This window comes from Stigmatopora argus, chromosome 13 (assembly GCF_051989625.1).
Source record: "Stigmatopora argus isolate UIUO_Sarg chromosome 13, RoL_Sarg_1.0, whole genome shotgun sequence".
In the NCBI taxonomy this organism is placed as follows: Eukaryota; Metazoa; Chordata; class Actinopteri; order Syngnathiformes; family Syngnathidae; genus Stigmatopora; species Stigmatopora argus.
Genome location: NC_135399.1, coordinates 5429906 through 5449844, shown reverse-complemented (window position 1 = coordinate 5449844; position 19939 = coordinate 5429906). Strand labels below are relative to the sequence as shown.

Below are 19939 nucleotides of genomic sequence, written 5' to 3'. Positions count from 1 at the left end.
TATATTCAGTTTTGACTTTATTGTCCAAATAATACGGTACTAGTTCTTCCCTGTCAAGACAACCCCTTCCACCAAATGGGACAACCATGCTTTTAATACAGTCAACAAATACAGCCAGACACCTCGAGAGATTCTGACATGTGATGGTGCCCTTTGACCACATGGGGGCCCAATGTGCAGAAAGTTATGCGCTCATGTTGTGCGGCGGACCTGCATAACCTTTGATAAATGCTGGAATGTAACGTGGTGGGGGTGTGGACGCTGAAGGGAGTAGGTGGATCACGTCATTATGAGGTTGCGATAAGGACTACCTCAACCTACTTGCTCCATCTGGACTATAAGCAGGCGCCTCACGAGTGAAACAGGAACAGCAGGCGTTTCACTTGACACTTTCTTCCTGAGCCTCGGCCCACCCACTTCACCGCGGACAAACACGCTCACACGCCGACGCTGCTTCACTTAAGCGCCTACCTCGAATCCATCCACAAGAACGCACGCACAGGAGCATGGCAACAGCCCATGGCGAGTACCGAGGCTACCTTCGCACGACCATGGACGTGGAAGCCGGCCACCATCGCCTCCAGCCCACCACCGGCTCGGAGCACTCGCATCGGCCGCTCTTGTTCGGCACCTTGGCGATCATGGGATTGCTTCAGGTGGCCTCCAGCGTGGCCATTCTGCTACACTTGACGGGTTATCTGCAGGAGGTAAACTCTTCTTCTTCTTCTTCTTCTACTTCTTCTTGTTTTATATATATGTGTATATATATATATATATATATATATATATATATATATATATATATATATATATATATATATATATATATATATATATATATATATATATATATAATACCTGTCAACCTCTGCCGATAACTGCCCTTATAAATGATTATTGATTCCCCTTACAAACCCCCCAAAAACCTTACAAACACCGTACGACTCGTACGGTGTTTGTAAGGTTTTTGGGGGGTTTGTAAGGGGAATCAATAATCATTTATAAGGGCAGTTATCGATATATATATATATATATATATATATATATATATATATATAGGGTCGCGGGGGGGTGCTGGAGTCAATCCCAACTGTCTCCGGCCCAGAGGCGGGGGATACCCTGAATCGGTGGCCAGCCGATCGCAGGGCATAAAGAGACGGACAACCATGTACACTCACACTCATACTTAGGGGCAATTTAGAGTGTCCAATCAGCCTACCATGCATGTTTTTGGAATGTGGGAGGAAACTGGAGTACCCAGAGGAAACCCACGCAGGCCCAGGGAGAACATGCAAACTCCACACAGGTGGATGTGACCTGGATTTGAACCCAGGACCCTAGAGCTGTGAGGCCAACGCGCTAACCACTCACACTATCGGGCCGCTTATATATGTGTATATATATATATATATATATATATATATATATATATATATATATATATATATATATATATATATATATATGTAAATATATATTCATGTATGTATATATATGTAAATATATATTCATGTATGTATATATATGTAAATATATATTCATGTATGTATATATATGTAAGTATATATATGTATGTATATATATGTAAGTATATATATGTAAGTATATACATGTATGTATATATGTAAGTATCTATATATGTATATATAAGTATATATATATATGTGTATGTATATATACATATATATGTAAGTATTTATATGTAAGTATATATATAACGAAAGATAAGCATCGTCGACATGATAAGACAGTTTGCTAAAAGGACTCGGAGGGGGTGTTCCAACTTGCAAAGTGCAACAAAAATAAAACATACGAATCAAAACAAAATAATCCACACGCCTCATTTGTTTTTGTCAGGTCATTAAGAAAGCTCTTTTCATCTAGGAAAAATATTTTCTTAGTGCCACGATTGACTTTTTTGGTGGTTTTGGGGAGTTGGATGATGGTCTTGTCAAGACAAGCCAAAAGGGAGCAGACCACATTCAGCTGCGTCAGGCTGCTTTGGGTTCACCTGGAAAGCATCTGGATAACTTTCTGCTGGTCTCTTAATGTGTTTATGGAATGATATGCCTTCACTTTGTCTTCTGCATAAACACTTTGCTGGGTGCCTTTACAAAACCTCACTCACTCCTATCAAGTAGCTATGCTTATTTCACAATGAAATGGTGAATATGTTTATGCTTTATTCAAGCTTACTCAGCCCATGGTATTCACACAAGGATAGCAGAAATATTATTCTTGTAGATATAAATATTACAAGAAGATAGGATACGTGCATTATTTTCTTATCTCATCTCATTTTCTGAACCGCTTTATCCTCTATACTAGGGTTGCGGGGGGTGCTGGACCCTATCCCAGCTGACATTGGGCCCGAGGCAGGGGACACCCTGAATTGGTGGCCAGCCAATCACAGGGCACAACGAGACAAACAACCATTCACGGTCACACTCATACCTAGGGGCAATTTAGAGTGTCCAAGAGAGCAGAAAGGTTATACACGAGCCCCCTTGGTGCCAGGGTAGAACAAATATTTTTTATAGCGAATCTGTATCCAGATTTTAGTAATCTGCACCCACACTTTTGTAATCTTAACCCACATATTGCTATACTGTAGATATACTGTGGATACAGTTTAGCAATGACCCAGAAACGGTCATCACCCTTTTTCGGTCGAGACTCCAAACACCAAGTCTAAGAAAGCAGCTATTTACATGTTGCCCTTGACGAACAGTGCCACAATCTTCAAAAGCACGAACGAATAGAAACACTACATTTATCCAATCACTGCTTATATGGCTACTTAAGATATAGAAAAGAAATAGCTAAGGAAAAAAATCAACACCACACAGACACTCCTGCAGCATATGTGCAAATGATAACACCTGAATGTTATATTTTTCATTTTCCAAAGAAAACGTGCATTAGTTTCCCTTTAAAACAACTTTGTTTGTCAAAGGCAGACCGATTACAGAATTGACGGTACAGATTATTCAAATGTGGGTACAGTTCAGTTATCTTTGGGTACAGATTACTAAGAATTGGGTACATTTTTGAAATTTATGGTTACAGTTTAGTAATATGTGGGTACAGATTACTTAATGGTGAATTACAGATCAGCTATTTTTTTTCTACCCTGGCATCCGAGGGGCTCCGTACTTCTAAGTGTTGAATGTTCTTTTGCGTGTGTGTGTGTGTTTTGCTGCTTCATATATATTAAAGTCATACTTGCCCATTTTTTTTAATGATTACCATAAAACTTCTCCTGTTATGACTAATATAGGTCAGTCACCCCTGCCAATTTGCACCACGAGTTACCATACATGTAGGTTTAATTGAAAAAAACTTTTGTTCAACTGACTATTCTTTTATGTGCCATATTTATAATTAACTTCAAATGGGATTGACAAATAAACACCATGGCAGGCAGCAAACTGGGGACACCCTGAATTAGGTGCCAGCCAATCGCAGGGCACAAGGAGAGAGACAATCATTAGCATACACAGACACACACACACGCACGCACATTCGCATACACATAATCATACTTAGGGACAATTTAAAGTGTTTAACTAGCCTACATTCATGTTTTTGCACGTGGGAGGAAACTGGAGTACCTGGAAGAAACCCACACAGGCCCTGGGAGAACATGCAAACTCCACATATGTACTATATACTAAATATATAATTATACTGCATATGTTATTGCTACTAATACATAGTAATTGTGTGTGGTTTTGTTGGCAAGTATTAGGATCAAGTTGGTCCACTGACAAGAGTTAGTGTTTCATAATATTGGTATGTAACATATACAGTAAATTATAGAGAAGTCTAGCCAATTCTTTGTTTACGCTATAACTGTTACTTACTGTATAAGTTAACTATAACTGATTATGCTGGGAAGTATACTCTAAGCAAGAAGCATTTCAGTAATGTGCCGTAAATGCTACTCGAACATAATCATTACTTGGAGTCACCTGCGGGCACTGAATCAGCAACTATGACTCATTGTCTCACTTATTTGCTCTTTTATTATCCATTTTCCAAATATACTATTTCTTTTTAGACCAAGATGTGTTGTCGTAAAATATTGCGCCTCATTTTTACGACATTTCAACTGCAAACCCATGATGCTTCTGCCCTTTTTTTGCCTCAATTATGGAGTTGGTGGTTCTATTGGTAAGACTACTTTAGGAAAAGCGGTAATCAGAAGCTAGTGACGGAAGGCTATCCCCTTTGCTCATGTGCAACTGGCTATATTCATATTCACAGAACCATGGAGGAGTTTAGAGTGTTTTAATTATACAATGAGTCTTTGTTTGTCTCCATTGTTGGAGGTCCTGTTTGGAAGCCAGGCTTGAAACTGAAAGACTAATAGTACTTAGCATTCTCATTCATTATGTTTTTTCTTTATTTCCTTTAACAGTTAATATAAGACATATTATACATTTACCAATGTCCTAAGATGTGCAAAGATGAGTGCTAAAATATGTCACAGAATAGAGAAACTTTGGAAGCAGTACCAAAGGAAACAATAGAATATCAAAGTAGCTGCCTAATGCACATTTTTGCAAAAATTAAAACAGTCTCGTGACAGGCCTAAATTTCAAAAATGCATCAGATGTCAAAAACTATTTGAAGTTAACGCCACGCTCCCAACACCCTGTAGACCCCAAAAAATAATGCTTAGATTCCGTTAGGTGCTGTCATCTCTCACCAATTTGACCAAATAATCACTCCCCGCAAAAAGCCGTTGAATGTAAATAATAGATAAGTGTGAACTAACATTTTACTTGACTTTTTCAGCTTTTAAACTCCCCCCAAATCATTTTTTTTAAAGAAAAAATATTCAGGGCGGCCCAGTGGTGTGAGTGGTTAGCGCGTCGGCCTCACAGCTCTGGGGTCCTGGGTTCAAATCCAGGTCATGTCCATCCATGTGGAGTTTGCATGTTCTCCCTGGGCTTGCATGGATTTTCTCTGGGTACTCCGGTTTCTTCCCACATTTCAAAGACATGCATGGGAGGCTGATTGGACACTCTAAATTGCGTGAATGGTTGTTTGTCTCCTTGTGCCCCTAACCCTGTGATTGGCTGGCCACAAATTCAGGGTGTCCCCTGCCTCTGGCCCGATGTCCGCTGGGATAGGCTCCAGCACCCCCCACGACCCTAGTGAGGATAAAATTGTTCAGAAAATCAGTGCTGGGATGAGAAAAATATTCATCATAAATGTATAAATTATATAAGAAAGCTAATATTGGTATATTTGGAGAAAAAATGGTCTCCATAACCTCAGAAAACTATGCAAAAGAAGGAAATAGAACCCATTATGAGTAAAATGCAATTTTTCGGAAGCATAAATCCTCCCCGCAACGGGCAGCCGAAGGGTTAAACATTTCAAAAACACAATTAGAAATAGAACAATCTGTTTCCCTTAATGAAAACGTAGCTCACATGAGCTGAACCACCATCAACTTCACCCAACCTGATTCTCAAATCTATTAATCAACTGCTTTAGTATTAAAGCTACAGAGTTCAAAATGAGTTAAAAAAATATAGAGGCCAACAGTCCACTAATCAGTACAAATCAGTTAGTGGAGACGTCTCATTTTTGAGGTTATTGTCCTGTGATAGTAACATCCATCCATCCATCGGGACTAGTAACATCAGAAATAGAATTAGTAAAATTGGCCCTTTAAACGGCATTGTAGCTCAGTCTGCACAGACTTGGCAAAGAGTACTAAAGCTCGCAGGTTCACGACCTGCTCTTAACCACAATATGGAAGTAGGGACTGCTTGGTGGAGGGAAGACATCTGACATCCATATTAAAGAAATATGAGTAAACCTATTACATACCCTTGGCATTTATTCTTCAACTGAGGATACTTTGTTTTTTTAAGCGCTATTTGTTGCTGGGTGTAGGCCAGCAGGGGAGAGAAGAATGACGTTGTTTAATTTGACTGGTTTGGAATGGTCTAGCAATACCCATCAGTCAGACTCTTCTTCACTGGGAAACTCTGGCAGATGAGCGTACAGAGTTTTTGTTAAGCCGTTGACAAGGGCCGCGTGCTTACGTGACTTAGGAAGGAGGAGGGCAGTCTGGCATTGGACCATCATCCACATTCAACACCTGCAAGACTTTTCCTGGCAATCTTGCCGCCAAGTGTCGAAATGCTGCTCTTATCATTGGCATTAAATGTTTTTTCTTCCCCTCATTGTATGTGAGCCCTTAGGACTTGTTGATACAGTCACATAAAAAAAAATCAAGCTTCAAATCATGTTTTCTTGTAAGTCTGCTGCTTGGGAATGCTGAGTACACTTTGGAAAATAACTTTGGAAAACACTCCCACACACCGTACACTTGCACTAACACATATACACATTCCCCGGGAAAGGCAGCCTGGATTTTATCGAAGTTTTAACGGGTAACACTACCAAATGTCAAAAAAGTGCTTACATAGGACATTCTTTGAGATGGTGTGATGACCTCTGCCTTTTCTTCCTTTTTGTCTCCAGGTAGATTTGACCACTGCTCCACATCGGCTCATTGAAGTGAGTATAATTTATTGTAGTCATTTTATATCGTATACAATGTTGGTGAAGTTAATGCAAAAGAAACTGCACAAGAAAGTGACACAAATAACACATTCTAAATAAATATTTAAGAAAAACATGCTTACATTTTAGGGAAATATGTCGAGTCTTGGCATAACTGACAATTGTGTGTAAATATCATTCAAGCCTGCAAATTTAAAGTTGTGTTTTGGGGAATTCAGGTCAATATCATAATTTTTATTTGGCAAGCTGTCTCTGACGAAAGAAAATATTATTTATCAATAGAATTGTCGTATACCAGATGGTGTAGTGGTTTACCCATATGACTTCGGTCCGGGCATTTGTGGGGTCGATTCCTGCTCGGTGGCAGTGTGATTGTGAGTGCAAATGGTTGTCTGTCTCTTCATCAGAATGATTGACTGCCACAAGGACAATTGATATTGAATTTGACCTTGGATGCCAACCAAACAGCACCATTTAGCGGAAAATTTTAACCTCAGTGGAAATAAAGTATAAAGTCTTCCTACATTTTGAAGATAATATATCATGAGGCTACGAACTCAGAAACTCATTGATAAGTCTTCAGCTCTGCATTCCAATATATAGATCTGCAAACACCCAACAAACACACATGAATAAGAATACAGATGAGCCATGCATTCAGTACCTGGACCTTCAGTGGGGACTTGTTGGGCTTAATCCAACTTTTAATATCACCACTATCATGTTGCCATTCTTGATACTTTATAGGCATTATATTACAGCATGCAACTGTGTCACGTACATGATCTAAAGCAGTTTAGAAGAAGTGCAAGGCGCACTGGTCGTCAGACATTTTCATGCCAAATTCAGTATATATATATATATATATATATATATATATATATATATATATATATATATATATATATATATATATATATATATATATATATATATATATATATATATATATTTTTAAATAGACAAACAAACTCAAATTGAAAGGCACACTATGGGGATTAAAATGAAACTGAGAATAAAGACCTGCAACTGATTGACTGCTAGATAGATATGCTAGATGTGAGAATGGGTAATACTCCCATCCTATCTAGTATGTATCACATAAAACAATAGAACCTACACTGTAAATAAAATGAGCAAAACATACAATTTATTCTCTATTCCTTTTTTAAATAAACTCATTGAATAACTAAGCAATAAAACAGACCCTAGTGAGGACAAAGCGATTCAGATAATGAGATGAGATGAAATTTAATATTTAACTTTATTGAGAGACAATATGTGCAGATATAGAATACGTTGGGTCTTGTCCAGGTAATTACATGCAAAAATGTGAAACAGGCTGCTTGTTAAAGATCTCATGGTGTAGATGTTCACTCGCCTGAGTTTGGTGGCATCATGATTGTGAGTGGTTATGGTCGTTTGTGTCTCTGTGTGCCCTACGGCTGACTGGCGACCAGTCTAAGGTATAGTCTGCCTTTTGCCCGAAGTCAGCTGTGTTAGGGTCCAGCAACACCAGCAACCCATTCAAGGATGCGCGGTATGGAAGAAGAATGAATGAGGCTACTTGTTACAGATCTTGACTAATTAATAGTGAACTCAAACCACAGAACCAAGTGTGTGCCATTACTTCCAAATCATTTCTTCTCATAAGTAGCAACTCTAGCAGCAGGGTACATCTGAGAGGAACTCTTACCACTTTCTGGTCTTTACTGATGTTTACTGATGTTGTTTATTTCCCCTTTTTTAAATCCTGTGCATTATCTCACCGTGGCTGCATAGGTTTTCTCCGGGTAGTCTGGTTTCCTCCCACATTTCTAAAAATATGCATCTAAAGCAAGGATGTCAGACTCGGGTTGGTTCGCGGGCCGCTTTAACGTCAACTTGATTTCACATGGGCCGGACCATTTTAGATATAATATTTAGATTTATTTTTATTAATGGATTAAAATAACTGGATTAAAAGCCCTGAATATTCAGTTTTTTAGATCTAAAACAATGTTTATTTTAGCTTAAAAACTGATTTTTGAACTAAAAACACAGAAAAAATAGATTAAAAAATTACAATTTTTAATTTAAGAGGGGGAAAATCAGGAAATTTAATATACATCTATACTCTTCATTTTAACTCCATTCAGTTTTTATAGATCTAAAACAATGTTAATTTTAGCTTTTTCATATATTTTTAGATTTTAAAAACTGATTTTTGAACTAAAAACACAGAAAAAATTGATTAAAAAAATATTTTTTTTCATTTAAGAGGGGGAAAATCAGGAAATTTAATATACATCAATACTCTTCATTTTAATTTGATCCTAAAACAGAAAGTCGGCACTCATGATTTACTTTCCCGGGCCATACGAAATGATGTGGCGGGCCAGATTTGGCCCCCGGGCTGCCACTTTGACACATGTGATCTAGAGTCATTGAACAATCTAAATTGTCCCTTGGTATGAGTGTGAGCGTGAATGGTTGTTTGCCTCGTTCAGCTCTGCGATTGGCTGTCAACTGATTCAAAGTGCTACCTGCCAACAATAACACAGTTTGTACCCTAATACATAGATAGACTCACCATAAGAGCTGGATATGGCTCACAAGTCCTATGTTCCCGACCACTGCTAGAAATGACTTAACAATCTTTCGGCTTTGTGAGATCGTCAACATCTTAAAGTACTTCATGTTCTAATATTGTTGTATCAACCACATTCTGGAAGGGAGAATCTCCCAAATGTGGTCCTGTCTCCAGGTTTCACCTTATGCTCAAATAAGCTCTTCTAGGCGTTCACCTTGGCCACTTTGGGGGGTTCAGACTCGAGGATGTTGTTGATCTTTGTAATTTTTTTGCTTTCTCCTGTCTGCATCTAACTGCGACTTCATTTACAGCTGTCTGTCATTTCTGTCCCTATACATTCAAAACATTGAAAAAATTGTTCTTACTTTACTTTCAAATCTTCCAGTCTGGACTGTGCCCAATTGATGAGATCAGTCCTTATCGTATGTATCCTTACTTCTCAAATAGAGGATTTCAGCATCTTCAACTTTGCCACCTTCATGTCTTTCACTGTTTTTTTTAATTACTATCATTATTTCACTACCATCCTGTAATTTTTTCATTTCATTTAATAGTGTTGCTCTGCCACCGATTCAGGGTGTCCCCCGCCTGGTTCCCATAGTTAGCTGGGATAGGCTCCACCCTTGTAAGGATAAGCAGTTAAAAAAATGAATGAACGAATGAATGAATAAATGAATAATAGTGGTGCTCTTTTGTACCTGATTACTATTACTTGGCAATTTTTTCTTTTATTTATTTATTTAATGAAGTCTCTTGGTTAATGGCTTGATTTTTTTTCCCACAGGGTCTTTTACTCTTTTATCTTCTAGAACTGTGATATCCTCCTGACTACGAGTAGTTCAAATTTGTCCTCTGTAGAGGACATTTGAAAACCTAAATATCTCCACCCAGTGCATCCAATCGCGTTAGCTCCTTTTGTGCTCTATAGAGGACATACAGAGCTTTCCAATGATACCAAATTTCTTTTGCAATATTCCAATTACTTCACATAGATTGGGGAATTTCAAAATAAATGTAATTGGACAACATTTTTTTTCCTGGTAGTCAGGAGGATAAATGTAGAAAGAGAGTTTCATATTGGGACACTATTAAGACATACAAACAAAACAGTAACAGATAAATAATTAAGTGTTTTCCATCTCCTTTTGCTATTGGGATGTCCAAGCTGAAAAGTATTAAAAAAAATACGCTATTTATCCCACAAAAAAATAAAAATGAAACGTTTTTGGAACGTCATGCACATACTTCTTTATATTCTTCTGTTAACAGTTTTTTTATTTATACTTCTTATCCAGTTAAAGAAACCATTGTAAACTAAAGAGAAAGATAAACACCCACTGGGTGAATCCTTTAATTCTGGCTAATCTGAGGTTTTTTGAATTATGATGTCTCAATTTGAACGCCAATGTTAAGTGCAGCATTTACTCATACTTATTGGAAGGGTTGTACTGACTCATCACACAAGCATTTGTTGGAATATCATTTGAGAAATCATGTATTTGCCAACTCTTCTCAGAAATTGAGAGGGAACATTCACGCACACCTTTTTATGGTCAGTTAAGTTTATTTATAGTCTAACCCTAAACCACGAAAAGACAGGCAAATAGTTGGGATAAAATGCTAAAAAGGTAATTAACAATAAAAATGTTTATAAATAAACCTATAATAAAAAGTTGGAGTGAAATAGTGCATTATAATATAATTTCAGTTTGGTGTGTGTTTTTTAAGTGCACGGTACACAAAAAGCAGGGGGAAAAATTACAATGCTTTTATTTTATTATATGTAAACAATAGAACTTGTGTCGTGGGTTTTGATAAAAGGAACCCTTTTGGATGATATTTCATATAAATGACACTCAGTTCATAAATTTAAAACATTTTACAATGATAAAATCTTAAAATTCTTGATAAACAAGCAATCCTTAGCAGCATTATTATTTATTTTTGGGTCGATAGATTAACTTATTTGCATTTATTTTGCTAAAATCACATATCTGGTTGCAGTGATAGTATTTCAAATTGGTAATGATTTACTTATCGTCCGGCGACCAAGTGCTTAGAGCACAGGTGTCAAAGTGGCGGCCCGGGGGCCAAATCTGGCCCGCCGCATCATTTTGTGTGGCCCGGGAAAGTAAATTATGAGTGCTGACTTTCTGTTTTAGGATCAAATTAAAATGAAGAGTATAGATGTATATTAAATTTCCTGATTTTCCCCCTCTTAAATGAATAATGGTAATTTTTTAATCAATTTTTTCTGTGTTTTTAGTTCAAAAATAATTTTGTAAAATCTAAAAATATATGAAAAAAAGCTAAAATAAACATTGTTTTAGATCTATAAAAAACTGAATATTCAGGGCTTTTAATCCAGTTCTTTTAATCCATTTATAAAAAAAATCTAAATATTAAATCTAAAATGGTCCGGCCTACATGAAATCGAGTTGACGTTAACGCGGCCCACGAACCAACCCGAGTCTGACACTCCTGGCTTAGAGGGTTCGATCCCAGGTGGGTCCTCACTGTGTGGCTTGCGTGGGTTTTCCAGTTTCCTCCTAGATTCCAAAAGAATGCAGGGTTGGCTGGTTGAAAACTCCAAATTGCCCCTAGGTATGAGTGTGAGCGTGAATGGTTCTCCATCTCCTCGTGCCCTGTGATTAATTGGCCACCAATTCAGTTGTTCCCCCACCTGCTGCCTGAAGTCATCTAAGATAGGCTCCAGCACGTCCGCAAACTTTGTGAGGATAAGCAGTTAAGAAAATGAATGATTGAATACTTATCATCCCTGTAAAGTCTAAAGTACTTATTCAGTCCGACACTAAAGGTGTCCACGCGGAAACTCCCACAGGACTTCATTGTGTATGCAGCGTTTACCTCCCACTAATAATGCATGTTATAGAGAAAATAAATGCATAAAACTACAAGTGTTCAAGTGACCCGAACATGGAAAACCAAAATGGTTGACTACACCACGTGAGCGGTTGGACCAGGGTTGGGCAAACTTTTTGGCCCGGGGGCCACATTGACTTTAAAAATTTGACAGGCGGGCCGGGTCAGCACAAGATACGATACATATAAAAAACTGCATCCGTTAACAGTACATATGAAACATAAATAGAAAAAAAGGACTAAAGTATGAGCATACTCATCACTCATCTGGGATTTATGGGGTGCTTTCTTGGTTTTCATCAGACTAAAGGTCTGTTCACACACATGTAGAGCCAAATAACACCAGAATCCTCTGTGCCATCTTCTGGATGTTTGGAAATTTGGCTGCACTTAATGAAGCCTAAAACTCAGAGACTTTCAGGGAGTTGAACTTGTCACATTGGAGATCAATCAGTTCCAACTGCAACTCCTGTGGAACCGTTTCCGGGTCTTGTGAGAAAGGACATGACACCAGCTGTCATTTTTTTCCAAAATCACAAAACCGACGGCAGAATTGCTCATGCAGGTTATCCAATGATTTCCTGTATTTTGACCGCATAAAAAAAAATATAATAATTTGGACAACGTTGGCGGGCCGGATTAAAAGGCCTAACGGGCCGTATATGGCCCGCGGGCCGTAGTTTGCCCATGTCTGGGTTAGACCCTTGCAATTCATGCGATCAATTAAGATGCCCCCACATTTAACACTTGAGAATGGACAACAAATGGGAATGATACCCTTTTCCGGGTGATCAGGCAGTGACAACTTGCCATTGGGACTACAAATAAAAAGTTGGCCCTTTGAGGATAACACGCCAGTCCACTGAAGGCTAGTAGTGCATGTAAATGGCTGTCAAACAGTTGAGGATGTGTATGGCACTTCTGTCTTCCAGTTCTAAAGTTAAGAGACTCCTCTTGTGTGTATTTTTTTTCTGGGTTTACTGAAAATGGAGCTGTTCATGGGTGAGGACAGGAATGGAAATGTTTGTGTTTTGCTGCTCAACAGTGCTGCTACCACTTAATTCCTGCTCACCTTTGACACAAGGGAAAAAAACTAACCAGTATCAAAAATATGTTGGTGGAACTGTCGTAGCCACCAATATAAGAGGCTATTATCAATAGTATCAACCATTAGTTAGACGGAAATGTACATTTGTGCAACTGTAAAAGATTTATGACTGGTAAGTCACATATATCCTAATCTTAGATGATTAATTTTAAGTGACAAAAATACCTCCAGGCTGGTGCTCAAATGTCAAAAACCTGTTGTTAAATTTGCCCTCACCATGGGAACAACAGAGATCTTTTTCTCCTTATCGGCAGCCAGAATTGTAGCAGAAATATGATTTTGGAGTTGGAGTGTTGATGTTCAGGTTGTAAATATTGCTGTTTGAAAGCCAGCTGCGAGTTGGCGGTAACTGTTTACTTGCTTGGAAACCATGTTTGGACTGAATGAGACAGTGCGTGTGTGCATTCTGTCTCGACAGCCGTCAAGTACACACACCATAAGTCTCAACAATTATTTCAAGTGACAACTATGGTGAAACATATAATGTGTTTATTCCTCGTGTCTTTTTATATTTTCACTGGCCTTTTGTAACAATTTGTCTTCTCGACCTGTCTTTGTGGTAGGAAGTGCAGACGGAGCCGGTGCTAAACGCATTGAAAGACACCAGGAAGAACCAACACCTCAAGAACCAGAAGAAACCGCCCTCCGCCCACCTACACATCAAGGCGGATAAACAGTATGCAAGAAGTGAGTCCTGATCACATTATTTAAGTGCATGCAATTCAAATAATGTGACTCAATTTCCACAAGTTTTTCGACCATGAAAATGTTCCTTTAACATGGTCCTCCAACAATTCCCTAAAAACATTAACAAAACAAGCAAAACATTTATTGACTTGCTAGAAAAAATAAATTAGAATGTTAAAGTACAGTTTAATAGTGAGTGTTTATATTGAAATACTAAAGCCAACTGTAGTAAAATAAAGTTGGTTTGTAGATATTGGGAAAACAGTCACTCCCAAAGCAGCTTGTTATTGTTTTGCACCATCCTTGAGCCAATTTAGACAGCCACACTGTAAGGGTTGAATTATTTGCAATTGTTGCTGGCATCATAAATATCACTAGACTATTGATTTTATTGGTGTTGCACCGATATTGGTACAGATACGGCACTAAAATAACGTCATTGCTATCATGGAGTACTACAGAATAATGTTTTAATGCTGTACCAAATATGTACCGTATTTTTACGACTATAAGGCGCACATAAAAGTCTTAAATTTTCGCCAAAATAGACAGGGCGCCTTATAATCCAGTGCGCTTTATATATGGACCAATACTAAAATTTTTATCACGATTAAATAAAATAAATCGGGTACACCATCCTCTACAACTCACTCGCAAGCAGCCCCCGACTCTACTCTTTTTCTCGTAGAAAAAGTACTGCGCAGTGACTGCTGGGATATTTGGTTCTTTTGTCAATACACCCAGTATGACGGTGAGCACACTAATTTGGTGCTCACCGTCATTTCGGCTGTATTTACAAAAGAAATCCTGCCGCTAGATGTTGGCGTCAACAGAGCATTCAAAGCTAGACTGTGAACTATATATATATATATATATATATATATATATATATATATATATATATATATATATATATATAATATATGGATGAATATCGAACCGCAACATGAGATTATGGCTACGTGAGGCGTATGTCAAGCGACCGGATGGCTTTTTTCACGGCTCGCCGTCACTTTTGATTTGCGACCAAGTCACGAAAACGAAATTATGACGTGAGTACATTGTAAAATGGCTAAATAAAGCACAACCGAACTCAGTTTTGCTTCCGTTGCCTTTTTAAAAACGTGTTTTTAGCGTGTGGGTGTAGCGTACATGTTTAAGCTGGTGTATGTTTTGCCATGCCTGGCTGCGTCTATAAAAACGGTGCGTCCTTTGTGTGTTTAAAATACAGAAATAGCACTCATTACTGACACTGCGGCTAGAAATACAATGCGCTGTATAGTCGTGAAAATACGGTACTCTTTTTTTAACTCTATGAAGCACATTTAAGACGACGTGCCACACGATGGTGCAGTGGTTCTTCGCATGACTTCGGTGCGGGCAGTCTGGGTTTGATTCCCACTTAGTGGCGGTGTGATATTGAGTTGAGTTGTGTTGAATTGAGTTGAATGCTTTTATTGTCATTATATAAGTATAATGAGATTTAAAGCTTTCACCACATAGTGCATAAATAATAACAACAAACAGACAAATAGATAATCAGTAAATAAGAAATGAATAAATAAATAGTCCAAGTGAGATCAGCAGAACAGAGCGCTCTTGTTCCGTCTGAAGTCCAGGATGATTTCCATGGTCTTGGAGACGTTGTTGGTTTCATTGTGTTTCCTGCGATTGGCTGGCAACCAATTCGGGGTGTCCCCCACCTGCTGCCTGTGGTTGGCTGGGATAGGCTCCAGCACCCCCCCAAACCTTGTGTGGGTAAATGGCACAGATGATGAATTAATTTAAAACAACAGCAGTCGAACAAAGTGATGTACACAAGATAAGAGAAATCAAAACAATCAAACTCTTCAACAAAAAATGTCTGACCACCTGTGTCCATTTTCACCTCTGTCATTATCTCTTTTCCTGTGTCTGTGTTTTCATCTTCTTGCTACTGCATTAAACTGAATTTCCCGAGTATGGAATGAATAAAGTTTGATCTAATCTAATCTAATCTAAAGGGGGAAATGCCAGAGAAAAGATGTGAGACTTCCAAGAGGTCTTCAAAAGCCTCTGGGGTCTTTTTACATTTTTACTGGCCGGTTTTTGCGGTAGGTAGTCCAGATGGGGAAGTCTATTGTCTATGGCAGGCCGGGAACCTTTTTGACAGAGTGACATAAACAATTCATTTTTTGAAATCTAGTGTCTTGAGAGCCTCATTTTGAATTTAAAAGTCAAAATACATGAAAATGTGTGCACTTTTAAAGTACAAAAGGTTGGTATGCTGATGCTAATCATTGAGTGTCAAAGAGAGTATGCATAGTTAAGGTGCAGTGGTTCTTCCGCCTGACTTTGGTGCAGGCAGTCTGGGTTCGATTCCCACTCGTTGACTGTGTGAGCGGTTGTCTGTCTCTCTGTGTGCTCTACAACTGACTGGGTGTAGTCTGCCTTTTGCCTAAGACAGTTGGGTTAGGCTCAAGCAACCCCCACAACCCTTTCTAGGATGGGTGGCATGGAAGATGAATGAATGAACATCATAACTCTGGCATGAAAGGGTTAAGGCACTAACTATATTATTAACTTGTCGCCTCAAAACTTCAAAGATTAAGTGAAATAGGTTGACTTGAAATTTCAAGTTTGGACAATTTTTATTATTATTATTTCACAGTATAGATGCAATTTCAGTATTGTCATCGGTATACAAGCATGTGCCTTTATGAGGAGGGGGCCTGGTAAGGTAGCCTCTGAGCAAGACTAAGAATGTGATATAGCTGGGTCACAACCATTAGCAGACGATGTAGCCTGGTAGCATCTACCGTATTTATTTGAGTATAATGCGCTTTTGTGACCAAATTCCGGTGAAAAATTGCCCTCCGCCGTTGAAAAATTCCCCTTTGCAGCCGTTATAATGGGAGACGTAAAAACCTGTCTTTGTCCGCTAGATGGCGCGAGAGAGCCCATTCTACTAGGGCCCAAAGAAGGAAGTAATTTAGACTTTGAAATTTTTTAAACACTATGATGATGAATAAGACGTTAAGAATTTGAAATTGTAAATTCCATTTGAGAATTCTGTTCATACTGGTAGTTTGTTTTACCAGGTTTCCGTGCCATATATTGTGAATAAATGTTTTGTCATGGCGACATGTGTTCAGCCTTTGGTAGTTACCAGTAATGGTGCAATTCTTGGTGTGAGCTGAGAAAAAGTGAAGAAAACATTTATACCAATTATTATTGACAAATTATGGGTGTGCCTTATACACAGGTGCGCGTTATACGGTACTCGGACTTTTCGTCGAAAGACGTTTGGTCCCCGAATGTTTGGTCCCCAGACGTTTGGTTGACCGGACGTTTGGTCGACCGGACGTTTGGTAGAACAGACGTTTGGTGGAACGGACGTTTGGTAGAACGGACGTTAGGTCGCCGGGTTGTTACTGTTGAAACCAGCTCTCAAAATTATAATCATGAGAGAGTTTAATATCTAAATATCTAATATCAAAATATCAACAGTAAACTTTCTGTCATAATTTGACAGCGAGCGAACCCGGCGACCAAACGTCCGTTCTACCAAACGTCCGTTCTACCAAACGTCCGTTCTACCAAACGTCCGGTCGACCAAACATCCGGTTGACCAAACGTCCGGGGACCAAACGTCCGGGGACAAACGTCTTTCGACGAAACGTCCGGTCACGGCGTAATACTCGAATAAATATGGTATCTAAATATAGCCCAAACCTCTCTGTCATTTCAGAACCAGAAACAGTCATGATCGACTGGGACGAAGTACACGGGTACAGTCACAAGATGGACTACCAGAGGGGCAAATTGCTGGTCGACAGGTCGGGCTTCTACTACGTGTACGCCAAAACCTGCTTCCGCTACTTTAAGCCTGGTTCTGGAGGGCCCGCCATTGATGTCAGCAACTTGCAGCTCATACAGTATATTTACCACGAGAGCATTAAGCAGAACAGCAAAGAAGAACTGCTGACGAAGACAGGCAGCACCAAGCGCTGGGACAACTTCAGCTATAACATGTACTGCGCCCAACAGGGCAGAGGCCTCTGGCTAGACCGAGGAGATGCCCTATACGTGACCGTGTCCAACGCATGGGCACTCGACCCTGAAAGAAAGGGTACATACTTTGGGGCAATTAAAGTGGGGTAGCTGAAAGAGTGTACACGTGGCACGCCGCCATTCTACTGAAGTGACCCCAAAGAACCACTGATATACTGAATGTGTGTGTATTCAATAGTTTTACACAGCCCTGTCTCGTCAAGAGAAAACCCACACTCGACTTGGTCAAATGTAGCCTTGCCTTCCTTTAAGTTTTTGTTTGTTTTAAACTTGTGTTCATTTTAGTTTGTTTTAAGCACTGATAATACACAGACAAGGCGCAAGTGAGGGATGGTTAATAGAGAAGATCAGTGTTAACATTGAAACACTGAAGCTCATCCAGCATCTGTTTGCGTTTTAACGCCAGCCAGACCATTGTATTCCTCAGCTGCGCTAGTCAATGTTTTGTTGGGGTGAAAAATGATTTATGTTGGCGTGATCGAGGCGGGCGAATCGAGGTACCTTCACGAGGGCTATGTTTTTACGCAGATTACGGACCCCATACTAGTTGTGCCCAGAGTATTTCATGTAGTTTTTACAACGCTGAGTGTATAATACGTTTTGTTTCTCTGGAACACAGAAGTACTGTAGTTTAACTCCACCGTTATCCTTGCCTTACGATATTGAAATGATTACATCCAGGCATCTCTCTGCTTATTAACATGAGCTGGAGAGTATCCCTTCACACCTTTTTATCCTTTTGAGCAAATAAACAGCGACAAAGACAGGTATATAAACTAGAGAAGAAATACATTAAAACCGATTTATTGTATTTTCACCCTTTAGATCAGGGGTGTCAAACTCATTTTTTTGTCGCGGGCCACGTGGTAGTTTCGATTACATCCGGAGGGCCGTTATGTCTTCCAACTAGGCTGCCAAAATTAATCGATTAATAAATTGACAGCTTTCGCGATCGTGCTAATCAATAGATCATTTTTGGACTTTCAAATTAGTACAAATTGTTTGCAATTATTTATTTAAAATTAGGAAACACAGGAAATAATCTACAGTCTTCATTTGAATTTCATCATAAAACCAAAAGTTGGCACTCATCATTTACTTTCTCGGGCCACACAAAATGATGCGGCGGGCCAAATTTGGCCCGCGGGCCACCACTTTGACACCTGTGCTGTAGATTGTTATTATCTTATTGGACATTGGATTTTGGTGTCTGTGAAATCATAGTCACTCACTCTTCACCACAATTTGAATTATCTTTTGAATTTTTGACTCTGGCTAATCTTTCTTTCATTTACTTAGCCAGTTCCACCAAAAGCGTCACAAATGTGCTCTGATACATAATGGTCATTCTGACGTGTTTGACTGAATTTTGACAAACAATGTGGTTGGTTTTCTGTGTTTGAAAATGATACAGGCAGCTGGACTGTTTGTTCTGGAATGACATGAAAAGACTCTTCAAAAAGGAGGAACCAAATTGAATTTGGTTTGTCTTTAACTTATTTTTTTCCCTTGGTTTTCATTTGTCTCTCACAGGGTAAATGGGAATATGCACTATTTATTTATTAGCTATACAAGTACAGAGATGGGTCATTGTTAAAGTGGCCTTTCAATGTAAATGAAAAACAAGTCATGTATATTTTTATTTCTATTCAACATTCATTATGCAGCACTTAGGAAACTGTAGGAGCGCATTTTTTTTCATTAAAACATGAGGGCTTCAGCTCTAACTTCATATTTAAATATCTCAATTTTGACAACTGTGTGTGCACTTGCCTAAAGTGATAGATTTCTTTATGCCACAAGATAGCATACCTGATTTTAAATGAAAATATTTTATCTGTTTTTATTATTATTATTATTATTATTTATGTTTGTGTGTTTAAATAAAAATACTACTTTTGTAATGAAGTTTCACTCTCTTGATATGTGTGTGTAGTTCCCACTGGGATTTATACGATGAAATTCAGACTTAATGACCATATTTCAGGCACCAGAGAAACATATTTCATTCCAGAATTTGGGTAACAAAATGAATTACTGTATTTCTGTACGTTGCCTTCAGGAGTTCTTTGCTCAACCAACGT

General features: G+C 38.7%; 1 protein-coding gene across 1 annotated transcript; it reads left to right on the top strand.

The window, feature by feature from the left end:
* Positions 1–310: 310 nt before the first annotated feature.
* Positions 311–19659, top strand: tnfsf11 (TNF superfamily member 11). The gene is made up of 4 exons (XM_077617279.1): positions 311–707; positions 6511–6546; positions 13679–13802; positions 17533–19659. The coding sequence occupies exons 1-4, from the start codon at positions 507–509 to the stop codon at positions 17943–17945; spliced, it is 774 nt and encodes a 257-aa protein (XP_077473405.1). The 5' UTR covers positions 311–506; the 3' UTR covers positions 17946–19659.
* The last annotated feature ends 280 nt before the right edge of the window (positions 19660–19939 follow it).